This window comes from Falco biarmicus, chromosome 1, assembly GCF_023638135.1.
Source record: "Falco biarmicus isolate bFalBia1 chromosome 1, bFalBia1.pri, whole genome shotgun sequence".
Classification (NCBI taxonomy): domain Eukaryota; kingdom Metazoa; phylum Chordata; class Aves; order Falconiformes; family Falconidae; genus Falco; species Falco biarmicus.
Window position 1 is genome coordinate 38,877,112 of NC_079288.1, and position 23,512 is coordinate 38,900,623.

The 23,512-nt window shown below is 59.8% G+C and overlaps 2 protein-coding genes and 2 gene segments (V, D, J or C); all 4 read left to right on the forward strand.

Annotated features, from left to right (window-relative positions):
* Positions 1 to 27: 27 nt before the first annotated feature.
* LOC130143698 (vacuolar protein sorting-associated protein 29-like) lies at positions 28 to 2,351 on the forward strand. The gene is made up of 4 exons (XM_056326546.1): positions 28 to 91; positions 321 to 509; positions 1,071 to 1,306; positions 1,888 to 2,351. Exons 1-4 carry the CDS (start codon positions 89 to 91, stop codon positions 2,003 to 2,005), a joined length of 546 nt encoding a protein of 181 aa, XP_056182521.1. The 5' UTR covers positions 28 to 88; the 3' UTR covers positions 2,006 to 2,351.
* Positions 2,352 to 6,644: 4,293 nt separating this feature from the next.
* LOC130142801 (Ig lambda chain V-1 region-like) lies at positions 6,645 to 7,978 on the forward strand. The segment is given in 2 exon segments: positions 6,645 to 6,729; positions 7,635 to 7,978. Coding segments are annotated over 2 exon segments (390 nt in total).
* A 2,072-nt stretch (positions 7,979 to 10,050) lies between these two features.
* LOC130143696 (Ig lambda chain V-1 region-like) lies at positions 10,051 to 18,864 on the forward strand. The segment is given in 2 exon segments: positions 10,051 to 10,113; positions 18,130 to 18,864. Coding segments are annotated over 2 exon segments (357 nt in total).
* A 2,404-nt stretch (positions 18,865 to 21,268) lies between these two features.
* On the forward strand, positions 21,269 to 22,919 carry LOC130143697 (uncharacterized). Of its 2 annotated transcripts, none has more exons than XM_056326544.1 (2): positions 21,269 to 21,382; positions 21,517 to 22,248. In XM_056326544.1, exons 1-2 carry the CDS (start codon positions 21,337 to 21,339, stop codon positions 22,197 to 22,199), a joined length of 729 nt encoding a protein of 242 aa, XP_056182519.1. In that variant the 5' UTR covers positions 21,269 to 21,336; the 3' UTR covers positions 22,200 to 22,248. The 2 variants fall into 2 exon arrangements, with proteins under 2 accessions (XP_056182519.1, XP_056182520.1); XM_056326545.1 differs by lacking the exon at positions 21,517 to 22,248 and adding an exon at positions 22,288 to 22,919 and having other exon boundaries at positions 21,320 to 21,382.
* The last annotated feature ends 593 nt before the right edge of the window (positions 22,920 to 23,512 follow it).

Here is a 23,512-nt window from a genome sequence, read left to right on the forward strand (position 1 = left end):
GGAGAGGGGAAAAGGACGCGCGTTACTTCCTGGTTACCGCAGCGCGCGTCGGGGTAACGGCCCGAGCGGAGCAGCGTGGCGGAGCGGGATGGTGAGCGGCGGCCGAGGGGGCTGGGGCCGCCTCCCCGCACCCGGGAATGGGGGCTCCTGGCGTGGGAGCAGGTGGGGTGGCGCGGGCGTGCTGCTGAGGGCTCGGCTGCTTAGAGCTGAACCTGACAATCCTTGCCGGGCCTGTAATGGTTCGCTGGAGTTTGCGAATGCCCTGTGCTGGTCTGTTAAGTAACCTGGGTTAAAACTCTTTCCTCCTGCTGTGTGCAAAGTTGGTGTTAGTATTGGGGGACCTTCACATCCCATACCGGTGCAGTAGTCTACCGGTGAAGTTCAAGAATCTGCTGGTTCCAGGAAAGATTCAGCATATCCTGTGTACAGGAAACCTCTGCACCAAGGAGAGCTATGACTACCTCAGGACTCTGGCTGGGGATGTCCACGTTGTTAGGGGGGACTCTGAGGTAACGTTCTTGCTGCTGTTAATTCTGCAGCCCACCTTCCTGCATGCTGTGGTTGTCCCAATGAAACCTGGGGAGTCCTTCAGCATTAGTAGTTCCTGAACTGTAGTTCACCAGGCTAGGAAGTGGGAGTGAGTGAGACTGAGGAAACAAAATTACTCTCTAGATCCTTCTTGTTGCACTTGCAACAGGGGGGACTGTGTGTGTGTGGGTAATACATGCACCTGATTCACATGAACACTAGCACTAATCTGTCTGTGATTGCTGTGAGGCCATTGTAGTCCCCCAGCTGCCTGTGTAGTTGTAGGAACTGAGGGCTTATGTGTGTGTGTTTATTTACTGTTGGGTAGCCTTGAGGCTCCTGCTGTCTGTGCAAATTCCCTGCTCTTTGCTTTGCAGTCGCTCTTGCTGGGCGGTGGTATAAGCATCCAGTGGGTCTGCATGTTGAAAGAGGCCCTGTGTCCTCAAATAGCAAAAGGCGGGTTCCTGTCTTGAAATGCAGGAGCCTGCATTATGTAGGTGAGGCGTCTTTGGCTGATTTATAGGCTGTGCTTTCCTCCTCAGAGCCTAAATTATCCTGAAGAGAAGGTTGTAACTGTTGGGCAGTTCAGAATTGGGCTGATTCACGGCCATCAAGTTATTCCCTGGGGTGATGTGGCCAGCCTGGCATTGCTACAGAGGCAGCTGGATGTGGACATTCTTATATCAGGACACACGCACAGATTTGAAGCATTTGAATATGAAAACAAATTCTACGTCAACCCGGGATCAGCTACAGGAGCCTACAGTGCTTTGGAAATGTGAGTGAGGGCCCCCTGAGCTGCCCAGTGCTGCAGAGCCCATAGCTGTTACCTGGAATGTGTGTGTTCACCTGTGAGTGTCTGGCCACTGTGCTGAAGAATGCTGGTGAGGCACCATGAGGAGCAGGAGGCCAATGCTCTCCCTTCCCAGGGAATGGAGCGGGGCTCCCCTCTTACCAGGCTTTTATATAGCCCACATGTTGGGTATGGCAGTCCGTCACTGGTGTGTCTGGGGCTGCTTGCTGGGCCTGGAAATGGGTGACTTGCAGCAGCTTCTTGTAGTTGTTTTGCTTTCTAGTCTCTTCACAGAAGCTGCATGCTAATATTTGGTAGGAAGTTAGACTTCTGCAGGCACTGTCAGTGTAAGGGTCTGAGCCTGACATGACTTAGGCTGTTTAGTTGCCTCATGAGCTGTTCCATGCTAAGTGAGACACTGTTGTTGGTGCCTGCAGATTGGGGTGCTTCCCAGATGCCTGCAGCCCCAGGCAGCCAAGCATGTTAGAATACATAAGCACAAGGTATGTTAGTAGCAAGAAGTGTAAGCTAATCGGGAGGATTGACCAAGTATGTTTTCTTTCCAGGAATATCATCCCTTCATTTGTACTGCTGGATATCCAGGCTTCCACAGTTGTGACTTATGTATACCGGCTAATTGAGGATGATGTCAAAGTAGAAAGAATTGAGTTCAAGAAGTACTGAGTCATGTTCAAACGTGCTTGTTGAATTCTCGCTGCCTTTCCAGTTAAGTCTACGGGGAGGCAGGCCACGCGGGGGTGCTGCTGCTGCAGCGTGGTGGACTGCAAAGCAGCCACAATGCTTTATTGCTTGTGAGCTGGTAAATAAAAAAGGTTAGTCTTGGTTCCCAAGCAGAACTTGGAGTAGAAGAAACTGCCGATTAAGAAGCCTATGGAAAATATCCTGTGTCTATTGAGGAGCAGCTATGTTCCTGGCCTAAGGAAGTCACAGAGGGTGGTAGTACCTTGGCATTGAACCTGTTCTGTAAAATTAATGTGGAATAATAAATCTCTAGTTTTTTGTCACTATGCTTCTGAAAGGTGAAGTGTGGCTGGAATTTGGTGTGAGGGGATGTTGGGGGCAGAAGGGAAGCTGCTGTTTGCTTCCTGAGATACAGCCCTGAAACACTTTGGGATCTGTTAGGGATGCCCAAACATACTGACTGCTTTGGTTTGAGTGGCAGAGAAAGGCGAGGGCAGCTCTGGGAAGGTGGCTGTGGAGAGCTCTGCCTGCGGCTGTACAGCTGGCCAGGCCTTTTCCCTCCTGCTGCAGAGGCCTGAGCACTTCTCCTCATCCCTGCAGTGCTGCTGGCAGCGGGTGCCTGGGGGTGCAGGAGCAGCAGGTGCAGGGGAGGTGCCCCGGGGGTGCGGGTGCAGGGGGGGAGCAGCGGGTGCTGGGGGGTGCTGTGGGTGGGGGTCGCCCCGGGGGTGCTGGGGGTGGGGGTCGCTGGCGCGTAGCCGCGGGCTGGTGCTGGGGGCAGGCGGGGAACCTCCGGGGGCAGAGGGGAGCTGGAGCGAGGTGGGAGCAGCTGTGCTGCAGCAGAGGGGGGCTCCGGGGTGGGGGTGATGCTGGGGGCCGCTTCAGCAGGGCAGTGCGGAAGAGCATTCTGGCTGCCCCTTGGTACGGGCCTGGGCTCAGGGTGCGTTCTGCGGCAGTGGAGGAGCATTTGCCCGGACACCTTAATAGGGCTGGTGGTGGCCCTGTGGCTCCTGAGAGAAGCCTGGCTGTGGTGCCCTGCTGTGGAGCAGACCCTGGGTTTTCCAGCCGAGTGGCCCAGGGAGCAGACAGCCCGGAGTGATCCTGAAGCCTTTGGTGGGCATGGATGTGCCTGCAGTGGGCATGGCGAGAGCGGGGACAGGAGCTGGCAGTGAATGCTGGGGTCCACGTTTGCACGGAGGGGCTGTGCCCAGGTGGGTGGGGGTTTAAGAGAAAGTCGGGGTCCATGGCAGAGCTCCATGAATTTGGAGATACAGAGCTGGTGGGATCACACCATGGCCATGGCCCTTCTCCTCCTCATAGTGCTCGCTTATGGCACAGGTGCCCTGGCCAGATGTGCTGCACCTGGCCAGGGCCTTCTAGCACAGGGGAACTGTGCTGCTGCCTGGGCAGGGCAGGGCTGTGCTTGTGGGGCCCTGGCTGACTTTTGTCTTCTCTCCTCTCCCTCTGCATGTTCCCTGGTCCAGGCAGCGCTGACTCAGCCGCCCTCCGTGTCAGCCAACCCGGGACAAACCGTCCAGATCACCTGCTCTGGGAGTAGCAGTGGCTATGGCTACGGAAGACTGGTACCAGCAGAAGGTCCCTGTCACTGTGATCCATGCTGACTTATACAGACCCTCGGGCATCCCTTCATGATTCTCCGGATCCTTGTCTGGCTCCATGGGCACGTTAACTATCACTGGGGTCCAAGCCAAGGACGAGGCCGTCTATTTCTGTGGTGGCTACGACAGCAGCAGCGGTGGCTATGGTGTCTGGTGGCAAGGAGTAATAGGAAGTGAGACACAGATTCCAAAGTCAGAGGAAGGTTTTCTGCCCTTCACCCTCCTGGCTGAGCAGAGCTGTGGCTGTGGGACTGAGGCAGGTTCCTGTCCCTTCTGCATGGCCATGGCTGTGAATGTTGTTCCTTTCACATCCCTGAAAACTGGAGGTGACTTTGTGGCTGGGCACCATTGTCCTGGTCCCTACAAAGTTCTCACAGTGTGGCCTTGTGTGCCATGCCAGTGCCTCTTGCTACTGCTGACCGTGTCCTGCTGCTGCTGCCAGAGCTGCCTCTGTGCTGGGATGCGCTGGGCTGGGCTCCGCTCCCCAGATTTGCATGTGACTGCAGCCAGGTCCAGTCTTCTCTGCCTTTGACATTCCCTGTCCCGGTGCCCGGGCAGGGCTGTGCTCGTGGGGCCCTGGCTGACCCTTGTCTTCTCCCCTCTCTCCTCTCCCTCTGCAGGTTCCCTGGTCCAGGCAGCGCTGACTCAGCCACCCTCCGTGTCAGCCAACCTGGGACAAACCGTCCAGATCACGTGCTTCGGGGGTGGCAGCAACTGGTATGGCTGGTTCCAGCAGAAGGTCCCTGGCACTGGCCCTGTCTCTGTGATCTACCGGAATGACAAGAGACCCTCGGGCATCCCTTCTCGATTTTCCGGATCCTACTCTGGCGGTACGGGCACGTTAACCATCACTGGGGTCCAAGCCGAGGACGAGGCCGTCTATTACTGTGGTGGCTGGGACAGCAGCTATGCTGATATCATGGTGACGATGTGCCACAGGCAAGTGAGACCTTGAGTTTCAAAGAGGCTGGTTTTATCTTCTCCTTCCTCTCAGCCTGGCAGGGACTTCCCTCCAGATTTGGGGTTTCCCCTTCTCATTCCCAATCCCCTTCTCTTTGTGCCCTTTGTGTCAGGGCTGTGACTATGTCCCCAGTGGTGGGGCCCTGGTGCCAGAGGTGCCCTTTCTGGGCTCATCCCGGCTACCCAATATCAACATGGTGGGCAGCAGAGCCTCGGCCACCGTTAGGAGCTGGAACCTGTAGAGCTGCCCAAGAAAAGCTTTGCTACATTTCTGGTCCTCCAGGCTGAGTCTTGCCCAGGGCTGTGTGGCATTGCAGCTGCCCTGGGTGCATGGGATTTGCCACCCTTGGGAGCCTTGGGCTCTGCAGCTGGGCAGGGAGAGCTTCTGCCTCAGCTCCTTGCTCTCACATGGCTCTGGTTTAGCTGCTCCCAGTGTCCATGTCCCTGGGACAAACCACCAGGACCTGCTCCAGCGGTAGCAACAATCCTTATGGGTGGTACGAGCAAAAGGTGCCTGGCACTGGCCCTGTCACTGTAATCTACTGGAACAGCAACAGACCCTCGGGCATCCCTTCACGATTCTCCGGATCCAAGTCTGGCTCCACGGGCACGTTAACCATCACTGGGGTCCAAGCTGAGGACGAGGCCGTCTATTACTGTGCTAACTGGGACAGCAGCATCAGTGCTGACATGGTGAAATGGAGCAATGTGGAAGTGATACAAAATCCTCCTGGCACAGCCGGAGCCAGCTGGGCCTCTCTGCTGTCCCCATTTCATGTTGGGCAGGTCCCCGCCATGGCCCTGCCTTGTGCTGCAGATGGCTGTGCCTGGTGTCCCAGCTCAGCTGTCCCAGAGAGCCCCACATCTTTGACTGTCCCCTATCATTTGGGGAGGGTATGTGTGGCACTTGGGAATGTTCCACTCCCCATGGCCACAGTACCCATTGATGGGGTCCAAGCCAAGGCAGATGCTGCCTCTTATTGTGCTGGGTGGGAGACCAGTGCAGACCAGGGTCATGGTGACTCCCTGAGATACAAACCCGCTGTTACCCCAGCGCCCCTCAGGTGCCACCTGCTGCTGCTGCAGCTGCAGGTTGGACGCACTGTTGGAGCAGCACATGTGCCTGTGAGGCAGCTCCTGCCATGGGGCACATGCTGTGCTCCAGCAGGTGCCCTCCGTGCCGCCCGCAGGGAGACAGCCCACTGCAGCCCTGCCCCATCTGCGCCTGCTGGGCTCTCTGTGCCCCAGGCCCCCCGGGGCAGGCGGCGTTGGGGACAGGGAGGGGTCATGCCAAGCGGTCATTTCCCTTGGATGCAGCTACACTTGGGCTGGGCGCCGTGCCACTGAGGGTGGGGACGACCCTGTGCCCTGGGTTGGAGAAGGGCTGGCCAGGGGCTGTCCCGACAGCTGTGAGCAGAGCCCCTGCGCTGTCCCGGCTCTGGCTGTGTCTGCCCAGTGCCAGCCCGTTGGGCTTGTGACCAGCTCATGAGGAGGCACTGCTGGAGCCCTGGGGCTGGTGCCGGATGGCTCCCATTGTGCTGGGGAGCAGGTGCCAAGGAAGAGAAGAGCAAAGGTTTGGAATGGTGGGCCTGGGCTGGCAGAGGAAGAGGCAGGGCAGAGAAGCAGCAGAACGAGAGGGTGTCTTAGGTGCCTGGGACACCCGTAGGAGGGAAAGATGCTGAGAGTGGGGTGGGGAGTGCTGGCGGCTGGCATAGTCCCAGCCCCATGCCTGAGAGCTGTGAGTGCCTCCTGCCCCCAGCAGCCCAGCTCTCCCGCACCCCTCGGCCCTGCAGCTGCTCTATCAGGGCAGGAATGGGGGTGTCCGTGCTGGTGATGTTTTGGGCTCTGCGCTGGGACGTGTCTCCGCTCTGTGCCGGGGACAATCCCCGCTGCTTGAGGGGTGGTGGGGCTGGTCGTGGAGCGGGCAGGGCGGTGGGGGGAGGCGCGGGCAGGACCCAGGCGAGAGCGCGGGGTCAGATTTGCATGGAGGGGCCGTGCCCTGGGTGGGCGGGGGCTTAAAAGGGAGCTGGGGTCCATGTCACAGCCCCATCGTGGTGGGGACACGGAGCTGCTGGGATCGCACCATGGCCTGGCTCCCTCTCCTGCTCGCGGTGCTCGCCCACGGCACAGGTGCCATGGCCAGAGTCGCTGTGCCCGGCCGGGCCCTTTGGGCACAGGGCCCCCGCGCTGCTGCCCGGGCAGGGCTGTGCTCGTGGGGCCCTGGCTGACCCTTGTCTTCTCCCCTCTGCCCTCTCCCTCTGCAGGTTCCCTGGTCCAGGCAGCGCTGACTCAGCCGCCCTCCGTGTCAGCCAGCCCAGGAGAAACTGTCCGGATCACCTGCTCTGGCGGTAGCAGCAGCAGCAGCAATGAGTATGTTGGTTTGCATGACCGAAAACCTGGCACTGCTCCTGTCACTCTGATCTATGAGAGCATCAAGAGACCCTCGGGCATCCCTTCGCGATTCTCTGGATCCAAGTCTGGCTCCACGGGCACGTTAACCATCACTGGGGTCCAAGCCGAGGACGAGGCCGTCTATTTCTGTGGTGGCTACGACAGCAGCATTGATGCTGGTGTAATCACACAGAGAGATGTGGGAGTGAGCTACAGAGCAATCCAAATTGGAAATGTTCTGCCCTTCTCCTTCAAGGCCGAGCAAGGCTTTGGAGCTGGTGCAGGTTCCTGTCCCTTCTGCATGGCCATGGCTGTGAATGTTGTTCCTTTCACATCCCTGAAAACTGGAGGTGACTTTGTGGCTGGGCACCATTGTCCTGGTCCCTACAAAGTTCTCACAGTGTGGCCTTGTGTGCCATGCCAGTGCCTCTTGCTACTGCTGACCGTGTCCTGCTGCTGCTGCCAGAGCTGCCTCTGTGCTGGGATGCGCTGGGCTGGGCTCCGCTCCCCAGATTTGCGTGTGACTGCAGCCAGGTCCAGTCTTCTCTGCCTTTGACATTCCCTGTCCCGGTGCCCGGGCAGGGCTGTGCTCGTGGGGCCCTGGCTGACCCTTGTCTTCTCCCCTCTCTCCTCTCCCTCTGCAGGTTCCCTGGTCCAGGCAGCGCTGACTCAGCCGCCCTCCGTGTCAGCCAACCTGGGACAAACCGTCCAGATCACCTGCTCTGGGAGCAGCAATAGCTATGGCTGGTTCCAGCAGAAGGTCCCTGGCACTGGCCCTGTCACTGTGATCTATGCTAATGACAAGAGACCCTCGGAAAACCTTCTCGAAAAAGGATCTCGATTTTCCGGATCCTACTCTGGCGGTACGGGCACGTTAACCATCACTGGGGTCCAAGCCGAGGACGAGGCCGTCTATTACTGTGGTGGCTGGGACAGCAGCTATGCTGATATCATGGTGACGATGTGCCACAGGCAAGTGAGACCTTGAGTTTCAAAGAGGCTGGTTTTATCTTCTCCTTCCTCTCAGCCTGGCAGGGACTTCCCTCCAGATTTGGGGTTTCCCCTTCTCATTCCCAATCCCCTTCTCTTTGTGCCCTTTGTGTCAAGGCTGTGACTATGTCCCCAGTGGTGGGGCCCTGGTGCCAGAGGTGCCCTTTCTGGGCTCATCCCGGCTACCCAATATCAACATGGTGGGCAGCAGAGCCTCGGCCACCGTTAGGAGCTGGAACCTGTAGAGCTGCCCAAGAAAAGCTTTGCTACATTTCTGGTCCTCCAGGCTGAGTCTTGCCCAGGGCTGTGTGGCATTGCAGCTGCCCTGGGTGCATGGGATTTGCCACCCTTGGGAGCCTTGGGCTCTGCAGCTGGGCAGGGAGAGCTTCTGCCTCAGCTCCTTGCTCTCACATGGCTCTGGTTTAGCTGCTCCCAGTGTCCATGTCCCTGGGACAAACCACCAGGACCTGCTCCAGCGGTAGCAACAATCCTTATGGGTGGTACGAGCAAAAGGTGCCTGGCACTGGCCCTGTCACTGTAATCTACTGGAACAGCAACAGACCCTCGGGCATCCCTTCACGATTCTCCGGATCCAAGTCTGGCTCCACGGGCACGTTAACCATCACTGGGGTCCAAGCTGAGGACGAGGCCGTCTATTACTGTGCTAACTGGGACAGCAGCATCAGTGCTGACATGGTGAAATGGAGCAATGTGGAAGTGATACAAAATCCTCCTGGCACAGCCGGAGCCAGCTGGGCCTCTCTGCTGTCCCCATTTCATGTTGGGCAGGTCCCCGCCATGGCCCTGCCTTGTGCTGCAGATGGCTGTGCCTGGTGTCCCAGCTCAGCTGTCCCAGAGAGCCCCACATCTTTGACTGTCCCCTATCATTTGGGGAGGGTATGTGTGGCACTTGGGAATGTTCCACTCCCCATGGCCACAGTACCCATTGATGGGGTCCAAGCCAAGGCAGATGCTGCCTCTTATTGTGCTGGGTGGGAGACCAGTGCAGACCAGGGTCATGGTGACTCCCTGAGATACAAACCCGCTGTTACCCCAGCGCCCCTCAGGTGCCACCTGCTGCTGCTGCAGCTGCAGGTTGGACGCACTGTTGGAGCAGCACATGTGCCTGTGAGGCAGCTCCTGCCATGGGGCACATGCTGTGCTCCAGCAGGTGCCCTCCGTGCCGCCCGCAGGGAGACAGCCCACTGCAGCCCTGCCCCATCTGCGCCTGCTGGGCTCTCTGTGCCCCAGGCCCCCCGGGGCAGGCGGCGTTGGGGACAGGGAGGGGTCATGCCAAGCGGTCATTTCCCTTGGATGCAGCTACACTTGGGCTGGGCGCCGTGCCACTGAGGGTGGGGACGACCCTGTGCCCTGGGTTGGAGAAGGGCTGGCCAGGGGCTGTCCCGACAGCTGTGAGCAGAGCCCCTGCGCTGTCCCGGCTCTGGCTGTGTCTGCCCAGTGCCAGCCCGTTGGGCTTGTGACCAGCTCATGAGGAGGCACTGCTGGAGCCCTGGGGCTGGTGCCGGATGGCTCCCATTGTGCTGGGGAGCAGGTGCCAAGGAAGAGAAGAGCAAAGGTTTGGAATGGTGGGCCTGGGCTGGCAGAGGAAGAGGCAGGGCAGAGAAGCAGCAGAACGAGAGGGTGTCTTAGGTGCCTGGGACACCCGTAGGAGGGAAAGATGCTGAGAGTGGGGTGGGGAGTGCTGGCGGCTGGCATAGTCCCAGCCCCATGCCTGAGAGCTGTGAGTGCCTCCTGCCCCCAGCAGCCCAGCTCTCCCGCACCCCTCGGCCCTGCAGCTGCTCTATCAGGGCAGGAATGGGGGTGTCCGTGCTGGTGATGTTTTGGGCTCTGCGCTGGGACGTGTCTCCGCTCTGTGCCGGGGACAATCCCCGCTGCTTGAGGGGTGGTGGGGCTGGTCGTGGAGCGGGCAGGGCGGTGGGGGGAGGCGCGGGCAGGACCCAGGCGAGAGCGCGGGGTCAGATTTGCATGGAGGGGCCGTGCCCTGGGTGGGCGGGGGCTTAAAAGGGAGCTGGGGTCCATGTCACAGCCCCATCGTGGTGGGGACACGGAGCTGCTGGGATCGCACCATGGCCTGGCTCCCTCTCCTGCTCGCGGTGCTCGCCCACGGCACAGGTGCCATGGCCAGAGTCGCTGTGCCCGGCCGGGCCCTTTGGGCACAGGGCCCCCGCGCTGCTGCCCGGGCAGGGCTGTGCTCGTGGGGCCCTGGCTGACCCTTGTCTTCTCCCCTCTGCCCTCTCCCTCTGCAGGTTCCCTGGTCCAGGCAGCGCTGACTCAGCCGCCCTCCGTGTCAGCCAGCCCAGGAGAAACTGTCCGGATCACCTGCTCTGGCGGTAGCAGCAGCAGCAGCAATGAGTATGTTGGTTTGCATGACCGAAAACCTGGCACTGCTCCTGTCACTCTGATCTATGAGAGCATCAAGAGACCCTCGGGCATCCCTTCGCGATTCTCTGGATCCAAGTCTGGCTCCACGGGCACGTTAACCATCACTGGGGTCCAAGCCGAGGACGAGGCCGTCTATTTCTGTGGTGGCTACGACAGCAGCATTGATGCTGGTGTAATCACACAGAGAGATGTGGGAGTGAGCTACAGAGCAATCCAAATTGGAAATGTTCTGCCCTTCTCCTTCAAGGCCGAGCAAGGCTTTGGAGCTGGTGCAGGTTCCTGTCCCTTCTGCATGGCCATGGCTGTGAATGTTGTTCCTTTCACATCCCTGAAAACTGGAGGTGACTTTGTGGCTGGGCACCATTGTCCTGGTCCCTACAAAGTTCTCACAGTGTGGCCTTGTGTGCCATGCCAGTGCCTCTTGCTACTGCTGACCGTGTCCTGCTGCTGCTGCCAGAGCTGCCTCTGTGCTGGGATGCGCTGGGCTGGGCTCCGCTCCCCAGATTTGCGTGTGACTGCAGCCAGGTCCAGTCTTCTCTGCCTTTGACATTCCCTGTCCCGGTGCCCGGGCAGGGCTGTGCTCGTGGGGCCCTGGCTGACCCTTGTCTTCTCCCCTCTCTCCTCTCCCTCTGCAGGTTCCCTGGTCCAGGCAGCGCTGACTCAGCCGCCCTCGTTGTCCGCAAACCCGGGACAAACCATCCAGATCACGTGCTCCGGGGAGGACAGCAACTACTATGGCTGGTACCAGCAGAAGGCACCTGGCACTGGCCCTGTCACTGTGATCTATGGCAGCAAGGGACCCTCGGGCATCCCTTTGCGATTCTCTGGATCCTTGCCCAGTAGCACAGGCACGTTAACCATCGCTGGCGTCCAAGCTGAGGACGAGGCCATCTATTACTGTGGTGCCCCACATGGCAGTGCTGATGAGCATGCAGGTGCTCTGCAGGGTGGCCGTGCTTGGGTGCTCTGGGTTCACTGTTGCTGTCTGTGGTGCACGGGTGGCAGCAATGCTGATGGTGCTGCTGAGGATGCCAGTGGCAGAGCTCCTGGCACTGCAGAGCTGTGGTGTAGCTTGTTGCTGCTGCCTGCAAACTATCTTGTGTTATGGTCCTGTGGCCTAGAGAAGCTGGGACAAACATTGTTGCTGTCTCTGGGCATCCCACTCTGGTCCTTGGCTCCATGCCAGTTCAGGGGTGATGCCCACCCTCCTCTAATGACTAACGGTGCCTCAGGGCCCTGTGTCTATGGGAGAGGCCCTCCCCTGTGAGCACCACGTGCATTGGCCAGGGTGCTGTGCAGAAGCCATGGAGGTTGTGGCAGGGGCTGGGGATGTCTCTGAACTTGGTGGAAGCTGTGGTAGGGGTGTGGGACAGCATGGGCAGAGTCCTGTGCCAGGCTCTGCTCTCAGTTCCTCTGTTGCTATCCCCGTGGGCCTTCTCATCCCCACATGGTGTCAGTGTGGCCCTGCACCACAGTGCCGAGGTTCACAGGGCAGCCAGGAGGCAAAGGGGCTGGGACAAGCAAGTGCCATTATGTCTCACCCATGTGCAGGGCAGTCCCAGCAGACCCTTTTGGAAACTGCGGTGGCCAGCGCTGTCAGCAGGTAGCACAGGGGCTGCGCCTGGCCACAAGATGCGGGAGGATGCTCTGTGCACTTGACTGGTACGAACTCCGTGATTGCTGTGAAGCTGCTGGAGACCCCCAGCTCACTTTGCATTTGGAGGAGCTGGGGGCTTGTGTTTCCTTCCTGTTGGGTAACCTTGAAGCTGCTGGTGTCTGTGTTGGTCTAGTCCCCTTCAAGATCCCAGTTCCCTGCTCTGCAGTTCTCACGTGGCACTTAACAGAGGCCCAGCTGTTGCACCCGCCGTTGAAGCAGAACGTGCCTTCCCAGCTCCTCTGTCACGGTGCGGAGCAGCACGTGGGTAGCAGGCTGCCCAGGGGCCAGCAAGCGCCGAGCAGAGCTAGGTGCTCCAGAGCTGGTGGAATGTGTCGATGTGTCCCCACCAGCCAAGGTGGGGCTGTCCCTTGCCCTGGGCATGGGTTCCTGGTACAGTGAAGCCATAGTTCCCCTGGGGGGGACCAGGCGCTGGGCGGTTCCTGGCTGAGCTCAGGGCTCAGCACCCATGTTGGGGCAGGTACCCAGGGAGCCAGCCGCTCAGAGTGATCTTGGTGCCATTGGTGGGCCAGAGATGTGCCTGCGGCAGGCAGGGGGAGCATGGGGAACGGAGCTGCCACTGAATACTGAGGGACACATATCCATGGAGGGGCTGTGCCTGAGCAGGTGGGAGCTTAAGACAGAGCTGGGTCCATATCACAGCCCCATCGTGGTGGGGACACGGAGCTGCTGGGATCACACCATGGCCTGGCTCCCTCTCCTGCTCGTGGTGCTCGCCCACAGCACAGGTGCCATGGCCAGAGTCGCTGTGCCCGGCCGGGCCCTTTGGGCACAGGGGCCATTCGCTGCTGCCCTGTGCTCGTGGGGCCCTGGCTGACCCTTGTCTTCTGCCCTCTCCCCTCTCCCTCTGCAGGTTCCCTGGTCCAGGCAGCGCTGACTCAGCCGCCCTCCGTGTCAGCCAACCTGGGACAAACCGTCCAGATCACCTGCTCCGGGGGTGGCAGCAGCTATGCTTATGCTTCTGTCCCTGGCACCAGCAGAAGGTCCCTGGCACTGGCCCTGTCACTGTGATCTACTGGGATGACAAGAGACCCTCGGGCATCCCTTCTCGATTCTCTGGATCCAAGTCTGGCTCCACGGCCACGTTAACCATCACTGGGGTCCAAGCCGAGGATGAGGCCGTCTATTACTGTGGTAGCTCTGACGGTAGCAGTGGTGGTCAGCGTGACGGAGACACTGACCCTGTCATTCACCCTCCCCTTGCTGCTGCCCGTTTTCCTTTCAGGATCTTCATGCTCTGGCCTTGGGCTCTGTGCGAAGGGTTCTAGGTCCCTCCGTGGTATCATGACCTTTGAGCACAGGGTCTCTGTTCCTGTCCGACTACCTGGAGAAGGCTGTGCTCCTGGGGCACAGGCTGACTCTGGTTCTCCCCACTCCCTCTGTGGGTTCCCTGGTCCAGGCAGCGCTGACTCAGCCACCCTCCGTGTCAGCCAACCCGGGACAAACCGTCCAGATCACCTGCTCTGGGAGCAGCAATAACTATGGCTGGTACCAGCAGAAGGTCCCTGGCACTGGCCCTGTCACTGTGATCTACGATAACAACAACAGACCCTCGGGCATCCCTTCTCGGTTCTCTGGATCCTTGTCTGGCTCCACAGGCACATTAACCATCACTGGGGTCCAAGCCGAGGACGAGGCCGTCTATTACTGTGGTGGCTATGACAGCAGCAGCGGTGGCTATGGTGTCTGGTGACAAGGAGTAATAGGAAGTGAGACACAGATTCCAAAGTCAGAGGAAGGTTTTCTGCCCTTCACCCTCCTGGCTGAGCAGAGCTGTGGCCGTGGGGCTGAAGCAGGTTCCTGTCCCTTCTGCATGGCCATGGCTGTGAATGTTGTTCCTTTCACATCCCAGAGAACTGGAGGTGACTCTGTGGCTGGGGACCATTGTCCTGGTCCCTACAAAGTTCTCACAGTGTGGCCTTGTGTGCCATGCCAGTGCCTCTTGCTACTGCTGACCGTGTCCTGCTGCTGCTGCCAGAGCTGCCCCTGTGCTGGGATGCGCTGGGCTGGGCTCCGCTCCCCAGATTTGCGTGTGACTGCAGCCAGGTCCAGTCTTCTCTGCCTTTGACATTCCCTGTCCCGGTGCCCGGGCAGGGCTGTGCTCGTGGGGCCCTGGCTGACCCTTGTCTTCTCCCCTCTCTCCTCTCCCTCTGCAGGTTCCCTGGTCCAGGCAGCACTGACTCAGCCACCCTCCGTGTCAGCCAACCTGGGACAAACCGTCCAGATCACCTGCTCCAGGGGTAGTGGTAGCTATGGCTGGTACCAGCAGAAGGTCCCTGGCACTGGCCCTGTCACTGTGATCTATGCTAATGACAAGAGACCCTCGGGCATCCCTTCTCGATTTTCCGGATCCTACTCTGGCGGTACGGGCACGTTAACCATCACTGGGGTCCAAGCCGAGGACGAGGCCGTCTATTACTGTGGTGGCTGGGACAGCAGCTATGCTGATATCATGGTGATGATGTGCCACAGGCAAGTGAGACCTTGAGTTTCAAAGAGGCTGGTTTTATCTTCTCCTTCCTCTCAGCCTGGCAGGGACTTCCCTCCAGATTTGGGGTTTCCCCTTCTCATTCCCAATCCCCTTCTCTTTGTGCCCTTTGTGTCAGGGCTGTGACTATGTCCCCAGTGGTGGGGCCCTGGTGCCAGAGGTGCCCTTTCTGGGCTCATCCCGGCTACCCAATATCAACATGGTGGGCAGCAGAGCCTCGGCCACCGTTAGGAGCTGGAACCTGTAGAGCTGCCCAAGAAAAGCTTTGCTACATTTCTGGTCCTCCAGGCTGAGTCTTGCCCAGGGCTGTGTGGCATTGCAGCTGCCCTGGGTGCATGGGATTTGCCACCCTTGGGAGCCTTGGGCTCTGCAGCTGGGCAGGGAGAGCTTCTGCCTCAGCTCCTTGCTCTCACATGGCTCTGGTTTAGCTGCTCCCAGTGTCCATGTCCCTGGGACAAACCACCAGGACCTGCTCCAGCGGTAGCAACAATCCTTATGGGTGGTACGAGCAAAAGGTGCCTGGCACTGGCCCTGTCACTGTAATCTACTGGAACAGCAACAGACCCTCGGGCATCCCTTCGCGATTCTCCGGATCCAAGTCTGGCTCCACGGGCACGTTAACCATCACTGGGGTCCAAGCCGAGGACGAGGCCGTCTATTTCTGTGGTGGCTACGACAGCAGCATTGATGCTGGTGTAATCACACAGAGAGATGTGGGAGTGAGCTACAGAGCAATCCAAATTGGAAATGTTCTGCCCTTCTCCTTCAAGGCCGAGCAAGGCTTTGGAGCTGGTGCAGGTTCCTGTCCCTTCTGCATGGCCATGGCTGTGAATGTTGTTCCTTTCACATCCCTGAAAACTGGAGGTGACTTTGTGGCTGGGCACCATTGTCCTGGTCCCTACAAAGTTCTCACAGTGTGGCCTTGTGTGCCATGCCAGTGCCTCTTGCTACTGCTGACCGTGTCCTGCTGCTGCTGCCAGAGCTGCCTCTGTGCTGGGATGCGCTGGGCTGGGCTCCGCTCCCCAGATTTGCGTGTGACTGCAGCCAGGTCCAGTCTTCTCTGCCTTTGACATTCCCTGTCCCGGTGCCCGGGCAGGGCTGTGCTCGTGGGGCCCTGGCTGACCCTTGTCTTCTCCCCTCTCTCCTCTCCCTCTGCAGGTTCCCTGGTCCAGGCAGCGCTGACTCAGCCGCCCTCGTTGTCCGCAAACCCGGGACAAACCATCCAGATCACGTGCTCCGGGGAGGACAGCAACTACTATGGCTGGTACCAGCAGAAGGCACCTGGCACTGGCCCTGTCACTGTGATCTATGGCAGCAAGGGACCCTCGGGCATCCCTTTGCGATTCTCTGGATCCTTGCCCAGTAGCACAGGCACGTTAACCATCGCTGGCGTCCAAGCTGAGGACGAGGCCATCTATTACTGTGGTGCCCCACATGGCAGTGCTGATGAGCATGCAGGTGCTCTGCAGGGTGGCCGTGCTTGGGTGCTCTGGGTTCACTGTTGCTGTCTGTGGTGCACGGGTGGCAGCAATGCTGATGGTGCTGCTGAGGATGCCAGTGGCAGAGCTCCTGGCACTGCAGAGCTGTGGTGTAGCTTGTTGCTGCTGCCTGCAAACTATCTTGTGTTATGGTCCTGTGGCCTAGAGAAGCTGGGACAAACATTGTTGCTGTCTCTGGGCATCCCACTCTGGTCCTTGGCTCCATGCCAGTTCAGGGGTGATGCCCACCCTCCTCTAATGACTAACGGTGCCTCAGGGCCCTGTGTCTATGGGAGAGGCCCTCCCCTGTGAGCACCACGTGCATTGGCCAGGGTGCTGTGCAGAAGCCATGGAGGTTGTGGCAGGGGCTGGGGATGTCTCTGAACTTGGTGGAAGCTGTGGTAGGGGTGTGGGACAGCATGGGCAGAGTCCTGTGCCAGGCTCTGCTCTCAGTTCCTCTGTTGCTATCCCCGTGGGCCTTCTCATCCCCACATGGTGTCAGTGTGGCCCTGCACCACAGTGCCGAGGTTCACAGGGCAGCCAGGAGGCAAAGGGGCTGGGACAAGCAAGTGCCATTATGTCTCACCCATGTGCAGGGCAGTCCCAGCAGACCCTTTTGGAAACTGCGGTGGCCAGCGCTGTCAGCAGGTAGCACAGGGGCTGCGCCTGGCCACAAGATGCGGGAGGATGCTCTGTGCACTTGACTGGTACGAACTCTGTGATTGCTGTGAAGCTGCTGGAGACCCCCAGCTCACCTTGCATTTGGAGGAGCTGGGGGCTTGTGTTTCCTTCCTGTTGGGTAACCTTGAAGCTGCTGGTGTCTGTGTTGGTCTAGTCCCCTTCAAGATCCCAGTTCCCTGCTCTGCAGTTCTCACGTGGCACTTAACAGAGGCCCAGCTGTTGCACCCGCCGTTGAAGCAGAACGTGCCTTCCCAGCTCCTCTGTCACGGTGCGGAGCAGCACGTGGGTAGCAGGCTGCCCAGGGGCCAGCAAGCGCCGAGCAGAGCTAGGTGCTCCAGAGCTGGTGGAATGTGTCGATGTGTCCCCACCAGCCAAGGTGGGGCTGTCCCTTGCCCTGGGCATGGGTTCCTGGTACAGTGAAGCCATAGTTCCCCTGGGGGGGACCAGGCGCTGGGCGGTTCCTGGCTGAGCTCAGGGCTCAGCACCCATGTTGGGGCAGGTACCCAGGGAGCCAGCCGCTCAGAGTGATCTTGGTGCCATTGGTGGGCCAGAGATGTGCCTGCGGCAGGCAGGGGGAGCATGGGGAACGGAGCTGCCACTGAATACTGAGGGACACATATCCATGGAGGGGCTGTGCCTGAGCAGGTGGGAGCTTAAGACAGAGCTGGGTCCATATCACAGCCCCATCGTGGTGGGGACACGGAGCTGCTGGGATCACACCATGGCCTGGCTCCCTCTCCTGCTCGTGGTGCTCACCCACAGCACAGGTGCCATGGCCAGAGTCGCTGTGCCCGGCCGGGCCCTTTGGGCACAGGGGCCATTCGCTGGTGCCCTGTGCTCGTGGGGCCCTGGCTGACCCTTGTCTTCTCCCCTCTCCCCTCTCCCTCTGCAGGTTCCCTGGTCCAGGCAGCGCTGACTCAGCCGCCCTCCGTGTCAGCCAACCTGGGACAAACCGTCCAGATCACCTGCTCCGGGGGTGGCAGCAGCTATGCTTATGCTTCTGTCCCTGGCACCAGCAGAAGGTCCCTGGCACTGGCCCTGTCACTGTGATCTACTGGGATGACAAGAGACCCTCGGGCATCCCTTCTCGATTCTCTGGATCCAAGTCTGGCTCCACGGCCACGTTAACCATCACTGGGGTCCAAGCCGAGGACGAGGCCGTCTATTACTGTGGTAGCTCTGACGGTAGCAGTGGTGGTCAGCGTGACGGAGACACTGACCCTGTCATTCACCCTCCCCTTGCTGCTGCCCGTTTTCCTTTCAGGATCTTCATGCTCTGGCCTTGGGCTCTGTGCGAAGGGTTCTAGGTCCCTCCGTGGTATCATGACCTTTGAGCACAGGGTCTCTGTTCCTGTCCGACTACCTGGAGAAGGCTGTGCTCCTGGGGCACAGGCTGACTCTGGTTCTCCCCACTCCCTCTGCAGGTTCCCTGGTCCAGGCAGCGCTGACTCAGCCACCCTCCGTGTCAGCCAACCCGGGACAAACCGTCCAGATCACCTGCTCCGGGGGGGACAGCAACTACTATGGCTGGTACCAGCAGAAGGTCCCTGGCACTGGCCCTGTCACTGTGATCTACGATAACAACAACAGACCCTCGGGCATCCCTTCACGATTCTCTGGATCCTTGTCTGGCTCCACGGCCACGCTAACCATCACTGGGGTCCAAGCCGAGGACGAGGCCGTCTATTACTGTGGTGGCTACGACAGCAGCAGCGGTGGCTATGGTGTCTGGTGACAAGGAGTAATAGGAAGTGAGACACAGATTCCAAAGTCAGAGGAAGGTTTTCTGCCCTTCACCCTCCTGGCTGAGCAGAGCTGTGGCCGTGGGGCTGAAGCAGGTTCCTGTCCCTTCTGCATGGCCATGGCTGTGAATGTTGTTCCTTTCACATCCCAGAGAACTGGAGGTGACTTTGTGGCTGGGGACCATTGTCCTGGTCCCTACAAAGTTCTCACAGTGTGGCCTTGTGTGCCATGCCAGTGCCTCTTGCTACTGCTGACCGTGTCCTGCTGCTGCTGCCAGAGCTGCCCCTGTGCTGGGATGTGCTGGGCTGGGCTCCGCTCCCCAGATTTGCATGTGACTGCAGCCAGGTCCAGTCTTCTCTGCCTTTGACATTCCCTGTCCCGGTGCCCGGGCAGGGCTGTGCTCGTGGGGCCCTGGCTGACCCTTGTCTTCTCCCCTCTCTCCTCTCCCTCTGCAGGTTCCCTGGTCCAGGCAGCGCTGACTCAGCCGCCCTCCGTGTCAGCCAACCTGGGACAAACCGTCCAGATCACCTGCTCTGGGAGCAGCAATAGCTATGGCTGGTTCCAGCAGAAGGTCCCTGGCACTGGCCCTGTCACTGTGATCTATGCTAATGACAAGAGACCCTCGGAAAACCTTCTCGAAAAAGGATCTCGATTTTCCGGATCCTACTCTGGCGGTACGGGCACGTTAACCATCACTGGGGTCCAAGCCGAGGACGAGGCCGTCTATTACTGTGGTGGCTGGGACAGCAGCTATGCTGATATCATGGTGACGATGTGCCACAGGCAAGTGAGACCTTGAGTTTCAAAGAGGCTGGTTTTATCTTCTCCTTCCTCTCAGCCTGGCAGGGACTTCCCTCCAGATTTGGGGTTTCCCCTTCTCATTCCCAATCCCCTTCTCTTTGTGCCCTTTGTGTCAAGGCTGTGACTATGTCCCCAGTGGTGGGGCCCTGGTGCCAGAGGTGCCCTTTCTGGGCTCATCCCGGCTACCCAATATCAACATGGTGGGCAGCAGAGCCTCGGCCACCGTTAGGAGCTGGAACCTGTAGAGCTGCCCAAGAAAAGCTTTGCTACATTTCTGGTCCTCCAGGCTGAGTCTTGCCCAGGGCTGTGTGGCATTGCAGCTGCCCTGGGTGCATGGGATTTGCCACCCTTGGGAGCCTTGGGCTCTGCAGCTGGGCAGGGAGAGCTTCTGCCTCAGCTCCTTGCTCTCACATGGCTCTGGTTTAGCTGCTCCCAGTGTCCATGTCCCTGGGACAAACCACCAGGACCTGCTCCAGCGGTAGCAACAATCCTTATGGGTGGTACGAGCAAAAGGTGCCTGGCACTGGCCCTGTCACTGTAATCTACTGGAACAGCAACAGACCCTCGGGCATCCCTTCACGATTCTCCGGATCCAAGTCTGGCTCCACGGGCACGTTAACCATCACTGGGGTCCAAGCTGAGGACGAGGCCGTCTATTACTGTGCTAACTGGGACAGCAGCATCAGTGCTGACATGGTGAAATGGAGCAATGTGGAAGTGATACAAAATCCTCCTGGCACAGCCGGAGCCAGCTGGGCCTCTCTGCTGTCCCCATTTCATGTTGGGCAGGTCCCCGCCATGGCCCTGCCTTGTGCTGCAGATGGCTGTGCCTGGTGTCCCAGCTCAGCTGTCCCAGAGAGCCCCACATCTTTGACTGTCCCCTATCATTTGGGGAGGGTATGTGTGGCACTTGGGAATGTTCCACTCCCCATGGCCACAGTACCCATTGATGGGGTCCAAGCCAAGGCAGATGCTGCCTCTTATTGTGCTGGGTGGGAGACCAGTGCAGACCAGGGTCATGGTGACTCCCTGAGATACAAACCCGCTGTTACCCCAGCGCCCCTCAGGTGCCACCTGCTGCTGCTGCAGCTGCAGGTTGGACGCACTGTTGGAGCAGCACATGTGCCTGTGAGGCAGCTCCTGCCATGGGGCACATGCTGTGCTCCAGCAGGTGCCCTCCGTGCCGCCCGCAGGGAGACAGCCCACTGCAGCCCTGCCCCATCTGCGCCTGCTGGGCTCTCTGTGCCCCAGGCCCCCCGGGGCAGGCGGCGTTGGGGACAGGGAGGGGTCATGCCAAGCGGTCATTTCCCTTGGATGCAGCTACACTTGGGCTGGGCGCCGTGCCACTGAGGGTGGGGACGACCCTGTGCCCTGGGTTGGAGAAGGGCTGGCCAGGGGCTGTCCCGACAGCTGTGAGCAGAGCCCCTGCGCTGTCCCGGCTCTGGCTGTGTCTGCCCAGTGCCAGCCCGTTGGGCTTGTGACCAGCTCATGAGGAGGCACTGCTGGAGCCCTGGGGCTGGTGCCGGATGGCTCCCATTGTGCTGGGGAGCAGGTGCCAAGGAAGAGAAGAGCAAAGGTTTGGAATGGTGGGCCTGGGCTGGCAGAGGAAGAGGCAGGGCAGAGAAGCAGCAGAACGAGAGGGTGTCTTAGGTGCCTGGGACACCCGTAGGAGGGAAAGATGCTGAGAGTGGGGTGGGGAGTGCTGGCGGCTGGCATAGTCCCAGCCCCATGCCTGAGAGCTGTGAGTGCCTCCTGCCCCCAGCAGCCCAGCTCTCCCGCACCCCTCGGCCCTGCAGCTGCTCTATCAGGGCAGGAATGGGGGTGTCCGTGCTGGTGATGTTTTGGGCTCTGCGCTGGGACGTGTCTCCGCTCTGTGCCGGGGACAATCCCCGCTGCTTGAGGGGTGGTGGGGCTGGTCGTGGAGCGGGCAGGGCGGTGGGGGGAGGCGCGGGCAGGACCCAGGCGAGAGCGCGGGGTCAGATTTGCATGGAGGGGCCGTGCCCTGGGTGGGCGGGGGCTTAAAAGGGAGCTGGGGTCCATGTCACAGCCCCATCGTGGTGGGGACACGGAGCTGCTGGGATCGCACCATGGCCTGGCTCCCTCTCCTGCTCGCGGTGCTCGCCCACGGCACAGGTGCCATGGCCAGAGTCGCTGTGCCCGGCCGGGCCCTTTGGGCACAGGGCCCCCGCGCTGCTGCCCGGGCAGGGCTGTGCTCGTGGGGCCCTGGCTGACCCTTGTCTTCTCCCCTCTGCCCTCTCCCTCTGCAGGTTCCCTGGTCCAGGCAGCGCTGACTCAGCCGCCCTCCGTGTCAGCCAGCCCAGGAGAAACTGTCCGGATCACCTGCTCTGGCGGTAGCAGCAGCAGCAGCAATGAGTATGTTGGTTTGCATGACCGAAAACCTGGCACTGCTCCTGTCACTCTGATCTATGAGAGCATCAAGAGACCCTCGGGCATCCCTTCGCGATTCTCTGGATCCAAGTCTGGCTCCACGGGCACGTTAACCATCACTGGGGTCCAAGCCGAGGACGAGGCCGTCTATTTCTGTGGTGGCTACGACAGCAGCATTGATGCTGGTGTAATCACACAGAGAGATGTGGGAGTGAGCTACAGAGCAATCCAAATTGGAAATGTTCTGCCCTTCTCCTTCAAGGCCGAGCAAGGCTTTGGAGCTGGTGCAGGTTCCTGTCCCTTCTGCATGGCCATGGCTGTGAATGTTGTTCCTTTCACATCCCTGAAAACTGGAGGTGACTTTGTGGCTGGGCACCATTGTCCTGGTCCCTACAAAGTTCTCACAGTGTGGCCTTGTGTGCCATGCCAGTGCCTCTTGCTACTGCTGACCGTGTCCTGCTGCTGCTGCCAGAGCTGCCTCTGTGCTGGGATGCGCTGGGCTGGGCTCCGCTCCCCAGATTTGCGTGTGACTGCAGCCAGGTCCAGTCTTCTCTGCCTTTGACATTCCCTGTCCCGGTGCCCGGGCAGGGCTGTGCTCGTGGGGCCCTGGCTGACCCTTGTCTTCTCCCCTCTCTCCTCTCCCTCTGCAGGTTCCCTGGTCCAGGCAGCGCTGACTCAGCCGCCCTCGTTGTCCGCAAACCCGGGACAAACCATCCAGATCACGTGCTCCGGGGAGGACAGCAACTACTATGGCTGGTACCAGCAGAAGGCACCTGGCACTGGCCCTGTCACTGTGATCTATGGCAGCAAGGGACCCTCGGGCATCCCTTTGCGATTCTCTGGATCCTTGCCCAGTAGCACAGGCACGTTAACCATCGCTGGCGTCCAAGCTGAGGACGAGGCCATCTATTACTGTGGTGCCCCACATGGCAGTGCTGATGAGCATGCAGGTGCTCTGCAGGGTGGCCGTGCTTGGGTGCTCTGGGTTCACTGTTGCTGTCTGTGGTGCACGGGTGGCAGCAATGCTGATGGTGCTGCTGAGGATGCCAGTGGCAGAGCTCCTGGCACTGCAGAGCTGTGGTGTAGCTTGTTGCTGCTGCCTGCAAACTATCTTGTGTTATGGTCCTGTGGCCTAGAGAAGCTGGGACAAACATTGTTGCTGTCTCTGGGCATCCCACTCTGGTCCTTGGCTCCATGCCAGTTCAGGGGTGATGCCCACCCTCCTCTAATGACTAACGGTGCCTCAGGGCCCTGTGTCTATGGGAGAGGCCCTCCCCTGTGAGCACCACGTGCATTGGCCAGGGTGCTGTGCAGAAGCCATGGAGGTTGTGGCAGGGGCTGGGGATGTCTCTGAACTTGGTGGAAGCTGTGGTAGGGGTGTGGGACAGCATGGGCAGAGTCCTGTGCCAGGCTCTGCTCTCAGTTCCTCTGTTGCTATCCCCGTGGGCCTTCTCATCCCCACATGGTGTCAGTGTGGCCCTGCACCACAGTGCCGAGGTTCACAGGGCAGCCAGGAGGCAAAGGGGCTGGGACAAGCAAGTGCCATTATGTCTCACCCATGTGCAGGGCAGTCCCAGCAGACCCTTTTGGAAACTGCGGTGGCCAGCGCTGTCAGCAGGTAGCACAGGGGCTGCGCCTGGCCACAAGATGCGGGAGGATGCTCTGTGCACTTGACTGGTACGAACTCCGTGATTGCTGTGAAGCTGCTGGAGACCCCCAGCTCACTTTGCATTTGGAGGAGCTGGGGGCTTGTGTTTCCTTCCTGTTGGGTAACCTTGAAGCTGCTGGTGTCTGTGTTGGTCTAGTCCCCTTCAAGATCCCAGTTCCCTGCTCTGCAGTTCTCACGTGGCACTTAACAGAGGCCCAGCTGTTGCA